General features: G+C 35.9%; 1 protein-coding gene across 4 annotated transcripts in view; it reads left to right on the top strand.

Moving 5' to 3' along the window:
• Positions 1–21,482, top strand: part of LRCH2 (leucine rich repeats and calponin homology domain containing 2) — a 40,631-nt gene extending 19,149 nt beyond the window's left edge. Inside the window, exons 8-22 of one of the 4 annotated variants that reach the window (XM_027721849.2) lie at positions 126–237; positions 549–646; positions 745–812; positions 1,031–1,135; positions 2,970–3,047; positions 5,042–5,110; positions 6,190–6,238; positions 7,370–7,486; positions 9,860–9,904; positions 10,291–10,341; positions 11,357–11,414; positions 12,679–12,791; positions 13,870–14,007; positions 14,291–14,368; positions 15,468–21,482. In XM_027721849.2, coding sequence (XP_027577650.1) covers positions 126–237; positions 549–646; positions 745–812; positions 1,031–1,135; positions 2,970–3,047; positions 5,042–5,110; positions 6,190–6,238; positions 7,370–7,486; positions 9,860–9,904; positions 10,291–10,341; positions 11,357–11,414; positions 12,679–12,791; positions 13,870–14,007; positions 14,291–14,368; positions 15,468–15,587 — 1,299 coding nt within the window. In that variant the 3' untranslated portion in view covers positions 15,588–21,482. The remainder of the gene's footprint in view (positions 1–125; positions 238–548; positions 647–744; positions 813–1,030; positions 1,136–2,969; positions 3,048–5,041; positions 5,111–6,189; positions 6,239–7,369; positions 7,487–9,859; positions 9,905–10,290; positions 10,342–11,356; positions 11,415–12,678; positions 12,792–13,869; positions 14,008–14,290; positions 14,369–15,467) is intronic. The other 3 variants (XM_027721851.2, XM_027721852.2, XM_027721853.2) reach the window with 3 other exon arrangements.
• The last annotated feature ends 1,308 nt before the right edge of the window (positions 21,483–22,790 follow it).

The raw sequence follows: 22,790 nt of genomic DNA on the forward strand, positions 1-22,790 counted from the left end.
TTGTATCAGTTGAGAAATTCCTAAGTTGCATTTAACATTCTTTGAATGTCTGTACAGTTGAGTTTAAACCATATAATAATATAATTTATATGTCAGTTCTGTACTAAAAGTGAGTGTCTTTGCAGCCATCTGATGATGATACAATCAGCCTTCACTCCCAGGTATCAGAATCAACAAGGGAACAGACATTAAGGAATGACAATCATGTCATGGGGAGCAAACTTGATCCACAGAAAGGTAATACCTGTTGTGCATCTGTCATTTTAGGTAACAGAGGTACTTTGCTTGGGTAATATCATGCAGGAAAATGGCACAAAATTATATGATCATGGGTTGGCATTGTATTTTCATCATTTCAGAAAACAATGTAATAATCACAAATAGACAAGGCTAGAGAGAAAGAAAAGATTATTTCTAGCTTAAGGAGACAAAATTTCTATGTTTTATCTGTGTCTGACATTTTTCATAAGTGCTTAACTCTCTTAGGAGTAACATTTGGTCGAGAGAACTGTTTAATATCTTTTCTGTTCTTCACAAATCCTCACTAGACCAGGAGGCCTATGACTACATTGATCCAAATGCAGAAGAGGGAGCTCTTCCTGAGCAGGGAGATGCACAGATTGGCACATTGCTCTCCTATGTCAAGGTACCATAGATTGACAAAAGAAAAAAACTGTTCAGCAAGCTTGAGTTTATTTTTTCTTAATTCAATTCTAAGGATTTTTTTTTTTCATTCTGTGTAAGGAACGGGCAAAACATCCTGAGAAATCCCAGAAAATAGAACAGAATGAGGACTGGGGAGATGAAAAAAGGTAAATCTTGGTCTTCTTGGGTAGGTTTTGCTGGTGGCGGCAGAGGTGAGAGTGGTTTTCTTTTAAGTTTCTTCCTATGGAAGAAAGAAATCTCGTATTGAACACCAAGTACTTGGAGAGAAAATAAGCTTAAAGGCAGTGCTGCTTACTTGTCCAACAACGAGGCATTTCTGTGTCTTGCTTCACTGAAGTCAGGTCACTAATGTTTAATTTTTCAGGCTTCAGAAAGAACAGCTGCTGGCTGAAGATGATGATGAACTCAAAGAAGTGACTGACCTGAGAAAAATAGCAGCCCAGTTACTGCAGCAAGAACAAAAACACAGGTACTACAATATTAGTTAAAATAACTTGTGTTAATTTACCCAGCAGCTCCTGACACCTTATCTTGAGAACAGTTTTGTCCAGCTGTTAAACAGTTAAAGTTTATCTGACTCTATCAAATGGCTGTCCTATGTTACTTTTCATAAAATCGCTGTCTAAAGAAGCAATGATAAACCTCCTATGGAGAGAAAGAGATGAATGTGAAAGTGTCTTGATTTCCTGATTTGATGTATGTTAACTTTTTTTATACTTTTTTTCTTCAAAGCAGTAGACTTAAGTGGGCTGGTTAATGCTCAGGTAACATGATCATTGGTAACATGTTAAAATTACTTTCTTAGATTATATGAATTACAGAACCTGCATACAGTTTGCTTGTGACTGGTTCTTTTTATTCAAATACAAGCTAGTTGAGGTGGTACTTCCTCCATTCAGTCTGATGTGAGTTATAAATATCCTGTGAACTGAAGGGGAAACTTGTTTGAACGTTGTTCTGTCAAATGACAGTATGTCTGTGTTATAAATGCATGTAAAAATAAATCATTTCAACTGCCTGCCTTTCTCTGCTTCATGTTGGGCATCTCAACAGAATGATACTTGAAAAAGAGCTGTAGAACAAGCAGCAGGAATGTAGTAGAACAAGTTAACAACTGTGTAAAATGTAGAACAGGAAGGAATACCTGGAGCTACATAGGATGTGGACAGGTGAGGGTAGGAACAATGTTCTATATGGTTCCTTTACCAAGCAGGCAAATACTGTGAGGCACTTTGAGAGTAAGCTCTTTTAAGGGAGCTAAAAGTTGTATCCCACAGTAATGGATATAACTTCACACCACCTTAAATACTATTTTTGTTTCTTTGGGATTTCTGTGTAATTATGAGACTCTGCATGGCCATTTTTCTTTGAAGAGAGTTGAAATACATGTGAAGCCCTCAGGGAAACAGAGATCCTGATACTATGAATTGCAGGGCTTTAAAAATTCACCAGCATTTTATATTAGGTAAATATAGTAACAGTAGTGTGTGTGTAAAATATATAATAGGCTTTACTTAAAACTCCATGCTCTGCATTCAAAATTTGGTTGTTCACATAAAGAAGGGTAAAACAGGAATGAAATCTTAATGCTAATATATTCTTATTACCAAAAGTATTGCAAGTAAGACCAAGAATGCTAAATTTTCTCATTATAATTTATTACTAAAGAGAGAATGAGCGTGTTTTTCTTATCTTAGGTTTTTATGTGATGGTTATTTATGTTGCATGTGGGTCTTGTTTGATTAAATATTTCCTGGTTAACTAATCATTTGAAATTCCAAGCCACTCCTCTTCTGAAGCACTGCAACTTAAATTTTACTCCTCATATGTTGTTGTGTCTTAATGCAATGATGTTGCTGATGGTTCTTTGTCTTGAATCATGCAGATGTATGCAGTCTTGTTTGTTCTTGTTTTACTTCTTAATTTAGCATTTATATTTTAAAATTTACTTAAGTGTCGTTAGGTACACGGGGACAGAATCACCCCTATATAAAATTTAGCCCTGCTTTTGAATCCATATTTTTTAAACAACAAGAAGAATAATATTTAGTATTTAGTGAAAATCCTGTGTTTAGTTGTGGAAAATATGTTCAACCAGTAAACAGAATCCTCAGAAAAGTTAAGCATCACAAAATAATTCCTTACTAATCATGTTTCTGTTCGTTCAGTGTGTGCTTTTGTAATATTATGCAGTCTCTTTTCTTTTTGCTTGCTATGCTAATGACTTCCCTGTCCTCTCCCATCAACCTATCCTGCTTCCTCCTTCCGTCTTTGGCTTTGGTGTCCATGAAATGTGAATACAGACGAAGGCCTTTAAGCTATAGAACTTCATTCAGTGAGAAACTCTTCCAGAGGACAAGGGCGGCAGGACGTGCATCCAGGTATAAAGGGTTTGTAGAGCCTCAGGTTGCCAGGGTTCAAATGGGGACAAAAGGAACAGTTTTGGCCATTTCTAGAAGAAAAACGGAGCAAAAGGATTGGTTGAGTTAGCCTAAGGGTTTGTTAGCAAAAACAGTTTGCAATACGTTTTTTGTTCTTTAGGATGAAATACTGTTAAAGGGAAATATTTTAGAAGTTACCTTGCCCCTCACCAGGCAACAGTTGTGGAATGTCAGGAGTGAGAGACCAAGAACTGTAATTCTTTATACAGACAACAAGTGTTCAAAGTCAGATTTTGCTAAGCATTGCAAAGCAGTTCTCCCATTACTAAAGCTATATCTTAAAAATGGTAATCACCACCTGGCATACTCCATCAACACATTCATAATAAGCCTAGCTCATAATAAACTCAGTCATTAATTATATACATGCTGCATAGAAACAGTGTGTTTATACATAAATAAAAATGAAAAGTGTGTTTATATATATATATATGTTTGAATTTGCTAGAATAGTTTTTCCTTACATTTCATGTAATGAGTTTAAAAAAGGAATGGCCTGTGTTACATACAATCATTGCATTTACACTATAGTGTCAGTTTTGGTGCAAGTTTTGCATCAGAGTCAATTTTTTTTCTTTTTTAATTTTAATGGTCTCTTGCTACAACGTCTCTGAGAACATAAAGCTAGTTTAAATAGGGATTCTCTCTAAAAAATGATGACTTTAAAATAGCATGTTTATATGCTGGTTTGATAACCAATGCTCTGAATATTATTTTTTGTAACAGTTTTCTCAGGCTGTAATATAATTTAATTCTGGAATGCACCCTCAAAACTAAGTTTCTGAAGAGCAAGTATATGGAGCAGATGCTGCAGATTGAATACAGCAGACTTGGTTTACAGGCTTAACTTCTCATAATCCCATTACATTGAGGGTCACACAGTGAGAGAATTAAACTGCAAATGAGATTGCTGAGCTCAAAGTTACCAAATAATCAGAGAAGCTTGATTGAAAAATCATCAGTCATTTACAGTTAATGACTGTACTGCCCTATGTAATGGTAACGAAATACAAAAAGGTGCTTACTGTTTTACTTTGTTCTGTTGCATAATTGGTTGTGTTCTGATTCTTTCTGATTCTTATTCCATTCTAGTTCTCTCTATAATTTGGCCTAAATATACTTTGATCACAGTTCTGCACATGAAGTCAGTGTTGAAGTGTCCTATCACTACCTTCAAGAACTCAGAAGTTTTCATTCAAGTTACTTTTCAATGTTTAGTTTTAAGTGTTACCGATGGTTTTGTTATTTTTAACACTTAAAACATCCACAATAGCTCTTATCATCTTCCTGTGCACACAGACCTGTGGTATGTATTTGTTTCAGAGGAAAAAACACTTCTGAATCGAAATTTAGGCTTTTTTTACTCGCTACCATTTAGAAAAATGAAATTTCCATTGGTTCACTTCTGTGTTAGACTTTTCTTTTGGTTTTAGTCTGTGTTTCTGCATTTTCCAGCTCTCCTTTTCCCCTGTATTTCCTTTGCACTTGCAGTGTTTCTTACTAAGATACCTTCTGACCTGCTCCTACTGACTGCCTTTTTTTGTGCTCAATCTGTGTATCCTTTCTGGTTTAGATTGATTATCTTTTGTCTTTTAATTTTAGTGAGCAATGGGGCTTTTTGTGTTGAGGGCAGCATAACTTAACACAGGTGTGAGATCTGTCGAAATAATCTGTATTTATGGAGACAAATAAGGAAACTTCATTTTGGTTTGAATTACTTCCTTAAAATATAGAACTTGAAATAGTTCAAGAGCCAGAAAGAATATTGTTGATTCAAATGGAAGCAAGAATGGGCATGAATTTCATATGTGTACACATATCTTAGTTTTATGGAAGATATTAATGCTGAAAACTTTTCATTTACAGGAAATGTTATGCAGTGAAAGTAACATATTCTAAGAAAAAGGGTTTAAATATTTTTTTTTTCTTTCTAGGCTTCTTAATCACTCAGTTTCAGTAAACACAAGGAACAGGCCAAAGCAGCCAATGGAATCTGAAAAATGGTATTGATATTAAGTGTATCATAGCATTCAATATTTTATTAATTTCATTTTTGTTAATTGTGTCACTGCTGCCATCTTCTGTTATAATGTTTTTAGCTCACAGTGAGATTGAAGGTACAAGAATAATCTATTCTTGAGCTTCTTTCTCTTAGATAACAAAAAACCCAAACCTGTTCTTTTGAGCCTTTAGGAAAGTTGGTGTCATCCAGAAACTAATCTGTAGGTCTGATGATGCTGCTGATTATGGCAGCGATTCAGGTGCCTAAGGATAGACATTCATTTCCAGTTTAGACATCCAGTCCCAGTCCAGAAGGTTGTATCTCCTCCTGTAGTGACAGTGCTGTGCAGATGTGTCAGATCCTGTGTTACACAAGGTGGCACTGGAACTGTGCTCAGGCATCTAAATTTTCTTCCTTGGCAGTTCTTTTGGGCTTTTAAGAGCAGTTGGAGAAGTGTTATTGGGAGTTCAGCCTAAAAACCTTTATTGTTTGTGGAGCATGTGTCAATGAGGAATCCATTGTTTGCAGGAGCTGTGCTTTTATGCTTTTCCTTTGGAATAAAAAAAAACCCAAACACAAAAAAGCCTCCACAGAAAACAAAAAAATCCCACAAGCCATCAACAACCAAAAATACCCAAATTTTGCAGTTTCACTGTCCCATTTTGAAATGTTTTTCCCTGCTTCAATAGTATAAGCTGCTTCTTTATCATGTAGAGCTAACAGTGAAATTAAATATGTGAGTCTTCCACACATTTAAGAATAGATCTTTTGTCAGCTTTGCAGAAAGTTTGTCACTGGTTGCTTTAAGAAACAAAACAATGAAGGTGCATTAGTAAATCTCTAAAAGATCAACATCCTTAAGAAACAGCTTCATGTGAATTAAAGTGCTGTAGTGTGTAAGGCCTATTGTCAACTCATGGTAAAGGAGTGAGATATGATTTGAGATTCTAGGCAAGTGGTCATGCTTTTAAACCACATTTTGAAGCTACTTTTTAAGTGTTCACTTTTTCTTTTATATTTTAAAGTAACGTGGTTTTAAAAAGTAGTACGTTTCATAATGCCTCTCATCTTACTTTTTAGTGTCTCAGCAAATGAAGTGAATTCCCCAGTGTCCCCATACAGCTGGCAGGTAAATACTCAAATGGAAATGTGCTGGCTTTATATTTGAGTGCTTTTTTGGTTTTGTTGTTGTTATTTGCTTGGTTTTGTCTTTATGACAGAAAACTTACATACATTTGTATGGTTGCTTATGCATATAGTTATTGAAGGTGTCTAATTATGGTGGAAAATAAAAAACCTTTGAAGAGCTTATGCCTCAAAGATAATTTGACTTGTATGTAATGGAGGCTTTTTGTTTTAATAGAATATGGTACCAGCTTGAAGATCTTGAAACTAATGAGACATAAGTTTTGCTTGGTTTTAGTATTTCTTCCCACATGCATGTATTGCCTCACATAATGTTCAGTTTGGTTTATAATGTAAATTCTAAATGGATTGAATTATGTAGGCCTTTTATTCTCCATACCTCAGTGAGAAGCTTGCATGATATGATAAAATTCCAGTTAAGCTGTAGAGAGTACTTTTTTATTATTTTAGGTTTTAATCTATCAGTTATTTACAATGGCTTTAAATGCCTTCATATTCCAATAAGAAACAGTTGAAAATGTTGGTTTAGCCTTATGAAACTGTCTGCTCAGATTGTCTGCTTTCAGTTTTCATAAAGTAGACAGTCATATATATTCATTATTATTTTAATAATTCATCTACTTTAACTGTCTCCTCGGTATATTTGCATAACACAGTACTTTGAAAGAGAGATTTTTTTACAGCTTGTTGAGGTGTATAATGTTTTAGGCAGGAACAACTGACAGATACTCAAATTGTCTTGTAGCTGTCCTTTTTCAGTGCAATGAGCATTCACATGGAGAAGTTAGGTGTGCTAGTGGCTAACCACACTGGAAACTTGTTTATTTTTGGCAACCTTAGGTGCCTTCCTAACCTGCCTGCAAAAATGAGTCTCAATGCAGAAAAGTGTGTCATTTTCTGAGGAATTATTTCATAGAGTCTTTTTCTTCCATGAAGTATATTTTGGAATTTGAAAGGAAATTTCTGCCAGTCACCATGAAGGCTGGGCACCTGTTCAGGTCATAAAGTTGGATTGAGAGAGGCAAACAATTAATAGTTGTAGTTCATAATCGTTCGTGCTAATGCACAAGAGGTATATTTACCTTTTACATAAAAATATTTCTGACCATTATAGCCACTGGAAAACCAGAAGGATTCAGTGAATGAGCAGCATTGGCCAGAAACACAGCCAGTGATCTGGCAGAATGAAGAAAGAAGGAGAAGTAAACAAATTAGAAAAGAATATTTCAAGGTAATGGGGGGAAGTGAGGGTGGGTGCCACATTTTTTTATAAGAGTAGAAGAAACTAGTAAAGATATCTAAGTAAAGATAAATCCTCCATGGTTATGATGCTTTTAAATTTACCTGTAACATGATTTTTTTTATTTTACTCTTTTGATTTAATATGTTTATGTATGTATTGAGAATGCAGGAAAATCAAGAGGGAGAACAAATTGACCAAAGAATTTGTTTATCCTTTAAATAAAAGGAACTAATTCACAACTGTCTTCTGATAAAACCAGAAACTAATCTTGTCATTGGTCCTTCACTGCCTGTTTGGAGGAATTTCTATTTATCTATCTATTTATTTATCCATTTATCTATTTTTAGTGCAAGGAAAATACACATTGCCTTTTTTTTTTTTTTTTTTTGCAACGTGGTTATAAGAATGATTTATGTCTTCTGGTTCTCATGGTATTAGTTTGAATTTCAGAAGGGGAATATTCTCTGTACTCCTTTGCTGCTGTAGTTTCCACCCTCGGTCACCAGGTGCCAGTGTCTGCTCACTGCAGCACAGAGGGGAAGTTGGAGCAGCGTTGGGTAACATTTATTTTGGGGTATGTAGAGAAATAGGAGATTTCTGAGCAGTGCTAGGTTGAGTTAAAATTAAATTTGCCACTTATGAAATTAGTTTCTTGGGTCTTTGCCATCAAATATCTTTGTGAAATGCCAGGGAACTTCAAAGAAATTAAATTCTTGGGAGAACAGAGCGAGCCATACAGCTTAGATACATTGTTGTGATTACAGAAGTTTTTTTTTTTTTTTTTTTTTTTTTTTTCTAAAGAGTTTTTGGAGCTGTATCCTCTTTCCAGGGTTTTCATCCTGAAATTAATTTTGCACTACAACCTTTAAGGAGAGGCAGAGAAATTTCTAAGTAAAACAGAATTCAGTCATTGGACTTGTTCAGCAGCTGTGCTACGAATACAGAAGTGCTTCCTCTTAACTTACAAGGATGTCTTTAAATGCCAGTCAGTTTTGAGCTCTGTGAAGGAAGCAGATGCCTGAAATCACATTACATACAGCTATAGACATGTCTCAAAAGTGAATTAAACAGGCTGTACCAGTAACAAAATACACTGTATCACTCATAGTTTCATTTGCAAAAACAAGGCAATAAGCAAGTGAAACAGAGTCTGTCTTCCATGGCAAACTGGGAAAAAATAAGAACCACTGCTGTTCTGAGAAACCAGTGACAACACAGTTCATATTGTGTCCATGTTTTCATGGCAAAAAAGTTGATTGAATAATCATATCTGTAGTGCCAAACACTAATATCTTAAGAATACATGCCAAATTACTGCAGTGGGTGTCACTAGAGCAAGGAAAACTGAGTTGGATCAGCATCTAGATGTATTTATAGAGCATCTTTATTATGCATATTCTGTATTTTTACTGTGCAGCAGAAGGGCATGAAAAATGCCCCTGAGAATCAGAAATCCTTTTTTTGTGGCATTGCACTGAAGTAACCTGAAATCTTTGTTTAATTAAATATGTAAAAAGAATCCTGTGATTGAAGACATACTTTATTAACCAAAATGCCTTTTTTTTATGGACTAGTTTGTAGTTGTTTTGGATCCTTGCTACATGTTAAACCATGAGGAGGGGTAGGCTGGCCATATACTCTCAACACAGAGGTTTTTTCTGATGATCTTTTTAATTCTGTCTGCATGAGTTTTTCCCTCTTTTTTTGTACACTTGCTCTGCAGACAATGAAATACACTTATTTTCTTAAATTCTGCTTTTGTAAATGTCTTCCTTCAATCCCTCCTTCATTTCCTACATTTTTAGCATAAGGTAGGGAAGTGGGATGGTGATGAAGGCTGTGCACAACAAATCAGACAGACCTGTGGGAAAAGTATTGTCTTGAATAGATAAAAGGATGTGATCAGTTTTGAAGTTGCAAAGATATTTTTTTTTATTTAATTTTTTACCATGTCAACTCAATCACAAAGTGTAAGCAGTCTTGAGGCCTCTTTTAACAAAGCATATTATGGAAGTAAGTTTTATAAGTTGCATAATTTTTTCTAAGAATTAATGCTTCTTAACAACATTAGCAATTGTTAAGACCTTTTCACTTGGATCAACTGTCATATGCAGAGTTCACACTATAAAGGTATTTACTTTTCAAATGCTCTTGTCTCTTCAACAGAATGAAGATCTTGTCTAGCCTAGGAACTTCCTGTTCCTTTTCTGGTTGGTTTCTTTGTTGCTCCTCTGATTCCGTAACATGGCTTTTTTTTCTCAGCAGCTTCATGAGTAATAAGTAACATCTGAGCAATACCAATTTAGTTCAAATGAAAACCATACTTCCATTTTGAAGTAATAAATTGTGTGTGTTTTGCAGTATAAGTCTTCCAGAAAGAGTTCAAGTGGAAATGAAAATGATGAGGTGAGATGTAGTAATCGTGTGAAGTATTAAGAAAAGATTTCTTCACTTGTCTTTTTTGAACCAATTAATTTTGCATTCCAAAGCCATAGCAAAAATAAGTATTATACTCCTTTATTTGAAAAAAACCCTCGAGGTTGTCTACTGGGAAACAGTAGGACATTAGCCTGCTTTGGTAATAGCAAAGTTAGTTCACCTATCAAGCAGAGGTAATGTAAAATATTTGATGTAAACAGTATTTCCTTGGCTTACATGTTTTAAAATTTAGTTGCTGCCAGTTTGTAGCATACTTGGCAAATGTTACATGTCTCATGTATTTCATAATTTCATGTTTCTTGTTAAATCATCGTTTTCATTTTTATAATTTCATCTCTTTGATTTCTTTTTAGCAAGACAGTGATAATACTAATGTGTCCCCACAGTCTCCTGTGTCGTCTGAGGTACAAGTTTGTGGTTTTGTTTTTCATTCAACAAACATTTCTTTATGTGCATTGCTGTCACCAGGTTTTTCATGCAGATATAAAGCTGTTCCCTTTGAAACTACAATTAGAAGTATTTCATCATAATAAAAATTCAAAACCAGATCAACCAGAGACAGATATTGCAACTTGTTTTATCTTTGCAACTCTCTGATCTCTCCTAGGGCTCTTCTTTTTGGTGTGAGGAAAGGTGCTTTGCTTTGTCTCCATTATCTTTGCTAATGAAAGTAACTAATGAAACAAAAATCAAGTTTGCCATGTTTTTTAGGTGTTCCCTATGCACTAGTCATTGAGAGGATTTAAAGTAAAACCTGTGATTTAATACTTTATGTATCACTGGGAACCCAAAGGCACTGACACCTCTCAAGGAGTCACATCCTTTACCATTGTGGGTTGCTGTCCAAGGAGTCTCACTGGGACAGCACTGCAGTGCTGAACTCAAAATAAAGCAAATATTGTTAACATTTCCACCTTATGTCCATAAGGAGCCTGAGGGAGCAGAATTAGAACATCTCCAAATACAGTGGAATGAGTTAAAATAAGGATATCTCATGTACATACCAAAATGTTGAGTGGATCTCTCTCTTTAGATGGTGAAATGAGAAAAACCTGATCTTCATAGTTGGAAGTAGATATTTCTTGAGAAATGTTTTGGTGCTAAGCATTGGGGGAATATTTGCATCTGCTTACAGCTGGCTTAGAACTCTGTTCACAGAACAGTTTGCAGTAATTTGAAATAATTTGCAGTAGTTTTAGGTAGTTGGTGCTGCTTTTCTTCCTCATAATGAGAATTTTATCTGCATGTAGAGTGGTTACTTTCATTCTGTGTATTTTATACTGTCCCTTCCAAAAGACTGTACTACAGTTAAGCAGAAGGACTCTCCTTAGGCAAGAATAATTTAAACAGTATCTTCATGGGAACAAAAGTTAATTCTTTTAATGATTGAATGAAAATTGACTTTATCTCTTTTGACAGGATTATGAAAGGACAGATAGTAACACTCATGGTCCATTTGGTCTCAAACCAAGGTCAGGTAAGCTGTTGTTCTCCAACACAGTATGGTAGAACAGAAGTTTCTTTCCCAGGCTGCAGTGGACTGTAAGGATGGGAGATGTCACAGTACAGGAATTTCCTCAGTGTGCTCATCACTGCATAGTACTGGGAAAGGCATAGACAGCTGCTTTGGCAGATGAATAATGGGAAGATCCTCAAGTTGCACAGTGATTTTTTTAATCTCTTTTTTATTTTTTTTCTCCCACTGCTTTATTTTCTGCATATTTACTCCTGTCAAAAACAGGGAAGCAGCATACAATTGTTCTTGAGATCTGGTGGCTGAAGCAGGTTTCAAAAGTAGAATTTTTATAATTTCTTCTGTGAAAGGATGCCTTGAGCAGAGCTCTGGCAGTACTTTGATGGGCTTTGTTGTACCCTGAGTCTTCCAAGATTCAGCCATACCCTTATAAGCAAATTGTATTTTCTAAAGCAGGCTTTCAGTCCTCTGAAATCTAGGTAGAAATACTCCACATCCCCCCACCCCCAGTTACAGTTGTACAGTTTGTATTTTTGATTCTTAGATCTCTTGCTAAAATCCAGACTATTAAAAACAACATAGAAAGTTCTCAAGGTGTAAGTTTTGAATTTTTTTTTTTTCTCAAAAGCATGGCATAAACTACTTAAGGATACAGAAGTATTGCAACAGAAGAGTTTGCATTTGTCAGTATCCTGTAAAATAATAGTCATTTGAAGGCTTTCTGACCACGAAGAGTAGTAAAGTGAATGTCATTATTTAACAGACCTTCTTTTAAAGAAAAAACTCTGAACTTTTAGATGAGACATTTCATATTTTTCAATTAGTTCTTTAACAAGTGATCACTCTGTTTCTGCATATGCACACCTAACACATGCACATATGTGTGTGTGTATATGTTTTAAGTCTTTAATTTTAAATTATATCAGGGAGATCTGTTTTTAGACTCATTAATGACTTTATACTTCATTAAAAGTAAAACACAGTAAAAATACTTTCAAAGCTAGATTGAAGAAGTGCAAATGGAGTTGTGTATCTCAAACTCATACTTCAATATTGAAATAAATTCTGTCTCCATATTTTCTAATTATCCATTTACACATAAGATGATCTCTGCATATTATTAGATGTTTCATATTATCTTTCCTATCAGGATGCTTAAAAACATTCTTAAAAGTTCTGCAGTTTTTATTCTTGGTTAGAGATTTTTAATAACTGAGTGTTTTGAATCTGTATTCTGGTAGCTAACTTCCCTAATAATGTTGCTCAGCTTTCAGCCGTGCCTCACGCCAGGACTATGGTGCCGTGGATCCTGGATTTACAATGAGGAGGAAAATGGAACATTTGAGGGAAGAAAGGGAACAAATCAGACAGCTTCGCAATGTATGTACCATGTTTTACTGGATGGGTGCAGTGCATTTAGTTTGCTCCCTACCACAGTGGCATTTCTTTCTAAGGAGTTTCATGTAACAGCCTACAGAGGTACTAATTTGGGTCCAACCAAAATGCCAGCCTGGAACTAAATTTATTTATTTATTTGTTTGTTTATTTATTTATTTTTTTAGCTAAGAAATGAAGCAAAACAAAAAATGATTTATTTTCTTGGCTCTCTGAGGTTTTAGCTTTTTTTAGGGAGACAGTAAGTCTGCTTGTGTTTGCTGCTGTTTGACCTGAGACTTGAAGAAAAATGATGATGGTTTTCTGAGTAGCCAAATGCTTTTTGAGGGTAGAAAGTCGCTACAAGTTACACAACACTGAATGGGATCTACATCTCAGATTTCCAATAAGTAGTTTTCCGTGTAGTTCTGTTCTCAAGATATTTAACAGTTATAGTTAACTGAATCATAACAGTTCAGCTCTTATTTGCAGTGTGACTCCTGTGAAGGATGTTTCTGTTTGTCTGGTTCACTTCCTGAGAAGTGAAGTCTTGCTGGGGTGGGGAAGGTCATTGTTTGCCTTCTCCATTTTGCAACACAAGAGTGGAAACTGCACTATTTAACTGTCATCTGTACAAGGGAAATAGCCATTTCCAAAGTTGTGTTCCCCTCCTTTTTTTTCCTCCTCCTAATAAAATCCTGTATGATTTCAGTGCACAGATTCTGCACACTGATGACATATTCAGCATAACATTTCTGTCCTTAAAGTTCTGTGCTTTCCTGTTACAAACAGTGAGTTCATTTTATGGGTTTGAGAGCTGTGTATCCTGGTCATTGTTTGTAGAATGTCTTTCTCAATATATGTTGTTATGTCATTTAAAAAAAAAGCAAAATGAGAAAAACCCAGCAAAACAAAAGGTAATAAGGAGAAAAGTATATTTATACTCAGTAAAGTGTAAATTGACTCCATTTACTTTCATCTTAAAACGTTCCTTTTAAACTTCTAAACGCTTTAAAATACCCTGGAGTTCAAATTAAAAATTAGCTAATGCTGAAAGTAACTTCCTTATGGCCTTTTTTTATAGAACCTTGAGTCAAGGTTGAAGGTGATTTTGCCAGATGACATTGGAGCAGCGTTGATGGATGGGGTGGTTCTTTGCCATTTAGCCAATCACATAAGGCCACGATCTGTTGCCAGCATTCACGTCCCATCGCCAGCAGTGGTAGGTCATTTATCTCACTTCTCTTACATCTTGCATGAAAACAAGCCTTTTGAATTTCAATACTAAAACATCATGAATCATGATTACCATAATAATTTGCTAAACTCCCCTCTTCAGTTTTTCTGGAATGAGCATTAAACAAGGCTCAGATGTTTAGTTTCGGAGCTATTTTTACATCCTGAGTCTTCGCAGAATGTGTTTTAGCAACTGCAAGTGAATTTACATGAGAAATATACTGTCCTTCACAAATGTCTGATGAAAATCTAACATCCTGTCTTTACAGCCTAAACTCAGTATGGCAAAGTGCCGAAGAAATGTTGAAAACTTTCTCGATGCTTGTAAAAAACTGGGCGTTCCACAGGTACACTGATTGCTTTATTGACTTATTAACAACCACGGGAAATGTCAGCAAATGCTCAAGTTGGGGGCTTTGGGGGGCTTTATTCAGGGAGCAGTAGTGGTTATAGCACTGACCTGGGAACTTGAAGCTATGAACAGAAATTCCACTTCTGGCCCATGGCATGAGCTTGAGGAAGCTACTTCCTGGGTTTCTGTCAGTTCCTCACAGTAAAAATAACACTGATCTCCTTGTGAAATAAATTGTTACCTAAACAAAAGAACTGGTGTGAGAGGGTGATGTTTTAATATTTGAAAGTCTCAAGTTTAGCAACTCACTTTGCACGAATTTCAGGAAATATCCTGCACTTACAGAAGTCTGTAGTCTATCTGATCAGCTGTCTTTTTTAGCACAGCCATAGTTACAGTCCATTACTTGTGCTGATGTTGCCCCAGTTCATCCTCTTACCTCCTTGTATGAGGGGAAAAAAATTAAAGATTCAACCATTTCCTGCATGTCAGGAGACAAAAAACTCCTTTGATTCCTTCTTAGTGCAACAAGAATGGATTTAGAAGCCTGGGCTACTGCTCTGCCACAGCTTCTGTCTGGTATAGAGTCATGGGCCATTCGAGTTAGAGATGGAAATTTACCTCCCAAATGACTTGTAACACCAGCTGGCAGTTGGGAAATTATCCAGCTTATGCTGAATTTTAAAACTGAAAGATGACTTTCTTGGAGAATGGATCATTATTGACTCTCAGCACTTCCAGGTTTTCCCAAGGGAAAAAATTGTGTTAAGTCTACAAAACAAGGGAAGGGGGAAGAAGGCCACTGAGCCAACAGCACCCATCAGCTTGTTTTTATTGAGCTGCCTATGAAAAGAAACAGTCTTTGACTTTTTGAATCTAACAGTCTTTTGTGTATCTTCTGGGGTTTTCATAGTTTACACAGATCTTAACTGTAACAAGTTTCTGCCCGTTCTGTTACTGTAGAGAGCCACATACGAAATTTAAGGCCAAAGACATTTCCTCTTAAGCGATGTGTGACTTCAGAGAGAATGTGTTTGTTACAGCCTTGGGCAAAAACGGATGTGACTCGTTAAATGTACTGTGTTATTTTGCAGGAGAGACTTTGCCTGCCTCATCACATTCTGGAGGAAAGGGGTCTGGTGAAGGTTGGCCTCACAGTTCAAGCTCTGCTTGAATTGCCGGCATTGAAAGTATCTCAGCTCTCCTCTGTGTGACGTGACTTCTTGGAAGCTCGACAACTTCCCATTTGCTCTGTTGCTATGGATTGCTCTGAGGCAGTTCAGCCTCCTATGTGGGAACACCCAAGCCATCAAAAACTAATATCTGTCCAGATGCTGTAGAGAGCCTTACTCTGGAGCTGTATGTGAAAACCTTGGAGTCAGTTCACAGTTGAAAGACCGTAATTAATCTTTTTTTTCTTTCGTAATTGGATGTACAAAGAGGTTGTGGTAGCATCAGGTTCTCTTTCTAGTTAAGTTAAAAGCTGCCATTTGACATCTGAGTGTTACAGTTAAATGCTGGATTCCTGTTTTTACATCGCAAATGTTTGAATTATTTCAGAAGTACAAAGCACACCCCCCGTCACTTTAATCTCTCGAGTCAATCATTTGATTTAAAGGTAAGACAAAAATGTAGCGATGGTGTGATGGTAAAAATGAGCAACTGATCACTTATAATCCCCTTTCACTCTCTGAAAGCTTAATATTTGCGTTCTTTATTTTTTGCACTCCTGATTGTAACTTACGCACTTCTAACATTGCCAGTATTGAGTCTGAGTGTCTGGTGATTACACAAAGCAGTATACAATGGGAAAAGGACACGTTTTATTGAGTTTTTCCAGTCTTCTAGGTTGGTGCCAAATATTTTTTTTTTCAGTTGTACTGTAGATTGTTTACATGTGAAGTGCCTGTGTAATTGATAATTCTTAATAGTCTTAAACATTTTTGAAATTTCCTTGTTTAAAATAGACGAAATGGAAATTTTTTAATATTTTAATAGTTTTTTTGTAAAATCAGTATGTGAAGATTTAAGTAATACTTCACATTTTTGATGTTGGGTGTTTTAAGTTTGTTGCACAATTTACTTGGTTATTTGTTGTCTAATAATTAGAAAATACTGTAAATACTTTTTATTTATGATATTTAATTTGATAATACCTAATTACTTTTGGTTTAATGTATTGTTGGACAAAAAAAAAAAGCTGTCTACTTTTCTTTGTTTGGGACAAACAAATACAATGAATAAGACATGAGGACTAGTGATTCATACAGAGTAATTTAGGACATTTTGATAAAACTGCCAAAATCTCAGGTTTACGCTGTGATGTTCAGGATTTTGTGTAATATTGCTCCTGATCTCACATTACATTTTTACAACAGGTATATCCATAATTTAGTTGGGAAGTATCAGTGTTTCTCTTTAGTGTTTACTGGGTTTCTTGTGTAATTTTACACGAGTGTGGCACAGCACTCTGGTCAGTTTGTAGAAATGTCACTGTGCTGAGACATGAGATTTTTCTGCATAAATGTGAAAAAGAACAATTTCCACTGTGGTGGTTTTTCGAAACTTCTGAGTTTACGTGTTTGTTTGCTTCTGCACAAATTCTTGGTGTTTTGAGAACATTCTGAAACCATGCACAGTTGAGATCTTCTCTAACCAAATTGCAAATAATTCCATAAATTTAATAGGAAATCTGTTTGTGTTAGTTTGTTCTTCATGAACAGGTAGCTCAATTAAAAAAAAATGTTTTGACTGTCACAGATTTTCTATTATTATATTCTATTTCAATTATTATTTTCTATTTTCAATTATATATTTGATTATTTTCGATTGAGGGATGTGTTTGCCAAGCACTTAACAAGATTTGATTCTGTTCTTTCCAATTGATCAAGACCCTGTGTAATACTATTCATAAAAGAATGATGGAAGAGTATTGTGTAGTCCTTCTACTGTAGTCCCTAAAGTCAATAGCTGACAGGAAAAAGAACCTTTTTCTGATCACAAGTTTAAAAAAAAACTCAACTTATTTTTAAATCCATTAAAACAAACTGGTGTATGTGTAGTAGTTAAAAACCACTATTGTTTATATAGGGTTTTCTTAAAATACAGCTCATGGAGAGGCTGGTGTATAACTCAATTTGCAAAGTCCTAGGTGTAAATCTTAGGTTAGATAAATATGTGTTTAAGGAAACTGGATTGTTTTGGCCTTTGAAATATGGTATTTCAAATCTCTCTTAGCTGGTTTTTGAATCATTCCTTAATACTCATTTTAACAACTTCAATCTCTGATTTCATTAAAGGCAGTATCTAAAAAGTCATGCAAAAAATAAAACTAAAAAGTAATATAATTCACTAAGCAAAATGCTTGCCTGCTCCATTTGAAGAACCCAGCCATTCAAAAAGAGCAAGTTCCTGTCTTTTGTTTCATTGTTGTTGCTGATACCAGAGCAAAGTTCTAGTTGTGTGAGCCATAGAATTGAGGACTATAAATTGTCACTGTCAGTTATCTGTCTTTAACTGATCTCCACTATTTCATTGTCACATTTAAATAAGTTTTCTGATCTTAAAGTAGCTTTTTTTCTTTCCTGAACTAATTTTATAAAGTTACACCACAGTGTAAAAGTTAAGAATTCTCTCTATGTAGCATGCCAGCCACTTTCCTACTTCCTCCTTATGTTTTTTAAGAAATTGCTCCAGTGGCACTGGTGAACTACTGTAGTTGCAGAATCCCTGCTCCAAACATTTATAATGTTTGAGGTGTTTTGTTTAGCATGTGATGCCATTACTAATACCTGCTACAGCTGATAGGATTCTTAAAACCAGAGGCCTCCTCAGTTCCTTTTGCAGTTGCTCAGTTTTTACTTAGGACATGAAGAAGAGTCAACATTAAAAGCTTCAGGAAGCTACCTTAAGTTTTCCTGATAAATTAATGGGTTAACAAGGGTGCTTTTGTTATTGTGAATGCTCTTCAAAGCTACTGCAATAATGTGGTATGAACTGTAAATTAGAGAGTGAATCAACACAGTGACAGGGCTTCTGGCCTGGTGTATTTTGTCTGTGTTTTATGTCATTGGATGCAGTATGTCACATATGAATGATCTTTCATTTAAGCAATAATGTCCCAGATATGGTGAGATCTTAAAGCAGTGACATTTGTTGTTGTGAAGTGGGTGACTTCCCACACAGTATGTCGGAGATGTTTCCCATCTATTCTCTGACACTGCTGCTCCAGTGTCCCAGCTGGGGGTGCAGGAAACCATCCATACCCACCTATCTGGAGGCCTTCCAAAATTTAGCCAAGAACTATGATCATAAATATGGAGGAATTCATTTGAAACAATGAATAACTATGACATGAGTCATAAGAATTATTTTTTTTTTTTTTTTCAATCCTAGCCTTACTGAACTCCAGGCAACTTTTAGCCTTGACCTCAGTAAAGACTTTCACCTTTTTCATTTATGGAACACCTGAGCTGGAGCCCATAGCAAACATGGCTTAAACTTGTTTGACATGAGCAAACTTCAGTGTCAAATTCTTAACTAAAAATAGTGATGTCTGGTAAGTCGAAGGAATCTGTAAAATGTTACACTGATTTATTTTCTTTAATACAAATTTTCTGGTATGCCAAATACAGTACTTAGATGATAGGAAAAATTACATTGAATCAGAGCTTTCATCCAATGGGAAACTGTGTTACCTTGGTAAAATTGTAGGTGAGGACAACTGATGGTTGTCACTGCACTAAAAACTTTACTTCAAATATCATTTAGTGGTAGTTTCCTCAGATTTTTGACATAAATCTGTCACCAAATTCAAACAAAACTGGACACATCTGTTTTCACTAGAACAGAACTTCCATGTGTCTTGGTATTGAAGAGAAGCAAGAAGGTCTGGCACTTCTTCCTTCTGCTGGTTCCTTAAATGCTTGTTTGAAAGGGAGCTGATCCAACTGATTTCAACAGAAAGCAACCTGAGGGTGTTTGTGGCACTTCCTGCAGACAGGAGATGTGGTTTTGTATTGGCAAATGAAATCTCTCTGCTTCCTCAATAAATGAGGTTAATGTCTGTGTTTCTTTCATGAGGATCTCTTACTTGAAAAGCAAAAGCAAACAGAACACCACCCCAACATACCAAAACTGGGATTAAAACAAAAAGAGTTCATTCAGACCAGGAATGGGAAAGGCAAAGTGTAGTTGGCCAAGGACATAACTCACGTTGTGCTCTCATGTGAGGGAATGAAAACAGTGTTACTGGGTTTGTTCCGTACTCAGCACACCGGGATATGTGTAATTCATTTACAGAGGGAAAGGTGGAGTGTGTGTTTTTAATGAGGAATTTTATGGTACAGATTCATTTTGTGAAATAAATGTGAAGATAAATTATTCCCTTCCTGTGAAGAAAGTTTCTGCTGATCTTCACTATTAAGAGAGAGAGTATATGTGATTAACTAAATTTTAGTTTAAAACTGCACAGGAGCAGTTCTGGCTCTTGTGTTTCTTACATAATAAATTGCCACTTGCTTTATTTGTCTTTTAAATATTTCACGTATTACAATTTGACAGCATCTTAAAATTGTGGTTATATGAAGTATTTGTTTCCTGACTGGTTTTGATTATTTTTTTTTTAGTGTGAGAGGCAAAGGGAGGCAGAATTGCTGTAAGATGCATGGAAGGAATACAAGTTATCATAAAATCCTACGATCAGGCATTTTTAGTTCAAATGTTTTATAGCTGACTACATTTTCAAAGAAGAATTTTCAGTGTGTTTTTTACATACACATATGAGAATCCTACTCTTCAAATAAGCAAAAACCAAAAAGTTTTCCCATGATTACTGTAGTATCTTAGCAGATTCTAAAGGAGAAGGATAGCTCAGACTGACAGCAAATTTAGTTGTTTTGGGTAACTTTTCATTTTGGCAGTGTTAAGTTTGCAGTTGAACTTGATTGGTTCAAAGGTGTTTTCCAACTTAGACAAGTCTGTGATTGTAAGACTTCAATGAGACCAGAACTTCCCTCAAAAAATAGTTTTATAACTCAGCTACAGCATTAAGTCAGTCATTTAAAGTGAATTCTTGGCACTGATGAGGATTTCCTCACTTCTTCCAAAATTGTGTGAAATAAGGCAAACCAAACTTTTTTCCCCCCAATAATTTTATGGAGGCAGATGGTAAAATATTGAGAAATGCCACAAGGATACTTTTTTGCTCTGTTCCATTTTTAAAATGAATGAACCAGTGAAATATTTCCCAAATGACTATATTTGTGTAGGGTCTGGTTGTGCCATAGCTGCTGTGGGAACTCCCAGTAACTGTTCAATACTGATGTGCATCCTGGAGCATGTGCAAGGCTGTGCTCTTCACATGCAGATGTTGATCCAGTTGTGCAGCCATGGGAATTCCTGGCTGTGGCAGCAGCAGTAATGCCAGGCTGGGATTCCCAGGAAGGGCATACAGAGGTGTATTGCAAAAGGGTTGTTTGGTGGAATACATTGGGAATAATGTGAATACTTTTGACTATTATATAATGTCTAGAACAAGGAAAATGTGATCGATTTACAGTTACCATTCAGTTGGTATTCAGTTATTTTACTTTGTAACTTGTGGTTATAAAACTCGGAAAATGCAGTGTAACCAAATGGTCAATATGTAAATGTGTGCAGGACGTGGCAGAAGTTCTGAGGCACAGCTGGAGAGTGATCATTTAAAAATACATGCTCAAATTGTGTATATACTTGGAAAATTTTTGATAGTGCATTTCAATTTGGTTTGCATTTCATGTTCTTGTAAAGTGCATCTTCCACACTTCTGAAGATTGTCTACTTGTACTATACTGTATTAAGCCTTTTTTTCAGGATTTCCATTATTGCTGGAGCTTCCAACATACATGTTTCTTTTGAAAAATGTTCTTACTCTTACTTTTTTTGTAAATAGTGTTTTGTATTAAATTTGCATGGATAAAACCCACACTTCCAAAACCAGTGTACATACGCTGTGTATAAAGTACGAACTGTTTCATAACTTCCATGTAGTCAAGTTATTCAATTTGATTTCACTTCAGGTTTTATATATTTGTAGTAAATAATGAGAATCTGTTGTATGCTCTCTCAAATGTCTGTGTTGTCATTTCAATAGATAAGTGACCTGCCTGGTTACATACAGGAAATATGTTCCTTGACAAACTAAAGAAATACTGAGTCCTGTGCCAGGGACGTGGGGACACATCCACACATGGAGTATGTTGGGCTTTGACCAGCAGGGAAAGCAGTGGTGAGAATATGTGAAGATCAAGATGCCTTCACTTGTAGCCCTGTCTTTATACTCTTACACACTTTCCTGTCTTACACAACATGAAAACCACCCAATGTCTTCTGGCCTATCTGTTTGGAACAACAAGAGTTTTTTGAGTCTTGCTAATGATAAGCTTAATCCAGTATGGAAACTCCTCCTGACAGAGGTGATCTACTTCCCTTCTGTTCCCTGGCAATAGCACAGATAATCTGTGTGATTTGCAGTCATTAATTAGCAGATCCAGATTAGGGAAACAGAACTGACAGAGTTTGGAGCTGTAGTTAAGTTGGGTTATTCAAATGGAGGTTAAAAGAGAATTTTATATGATGAAATTTATTTTACCTTAATTTCTTTTTGATTATTTAAAGGTGTGGACAATTTTATTTTTAGACTTGAAAGTGCTCTTTAAGAGATGTTTTCCCCTGTGAGACCTTGTTCTTCACCTGCACACACCCAGCTGCTCTTTGTTTTCTGGTGAAGCACATTTTGGCACTATAAAGCAGAAATTGGGGAGCAGCATTACAAGGAGAGTGAACACCATTCCTTGACAAGGGCATCTCAACAGCTGGAACTTTTTTTGCTGTTACCAGTAAGGGGTCTGTAGTTGAAATGTTCTGAGCCTGTTGTTCAGTTTTCAGCTCAAAAAAAACTTTCCTCTTATGAAAAGGCTTTTTGAGTGTTAAAGGGGAATGATACCGTGTTCAGAACCCTCTGTTCCGCGCTGAACTCCATGAACCACGAGATTCCTGTCTGTCCTTGGCAATCTTCATGGGGAAGGTCACTCTTGAATAATCAAAGTAAGCAAATAACCCTCTGTGATTCCCACGTGAGAGAAATGTAAAAGTCACAAAGTTTGCAATGTAATTTTAGTATTAATTTGAGCTTGGTACGTTTGATCAGCGTGCCACAAACTCGTATGTTCCTTTATCTTTTGATTATCAGCTATGGATAATATGTCTCAGACATGGACTTTTTTCACTGAGTCATGAGGTGTTAAGAGTTTGGTAAATAGCAGGCTCCATCTATAAACACAATGTAGATGGTTCACAACACCTGCTCTGGTGAAGGTGCTTCTGGCTGGCAGGCTGCAGTGGGTCTGGCAGTGTGTGAGGACTAAAGGCACCCAATA

This window comes from Pipra filicauda, unplaced genomic scaffold (genome assembly GCF_003945595.2).
Source record: "Pipra filicauda isolate LSUMZ 115617 unplaced genomic scaffold, ASM394559v2 scaffold9_size5747161_pilon, whole genome shotgun sequence".
NCBI classification, from domain to species: Eukaryota; Metazoa; Chordata; class Aves; order Passeriformes; family Pipridae; genus Pipra; species Pipra filicauda.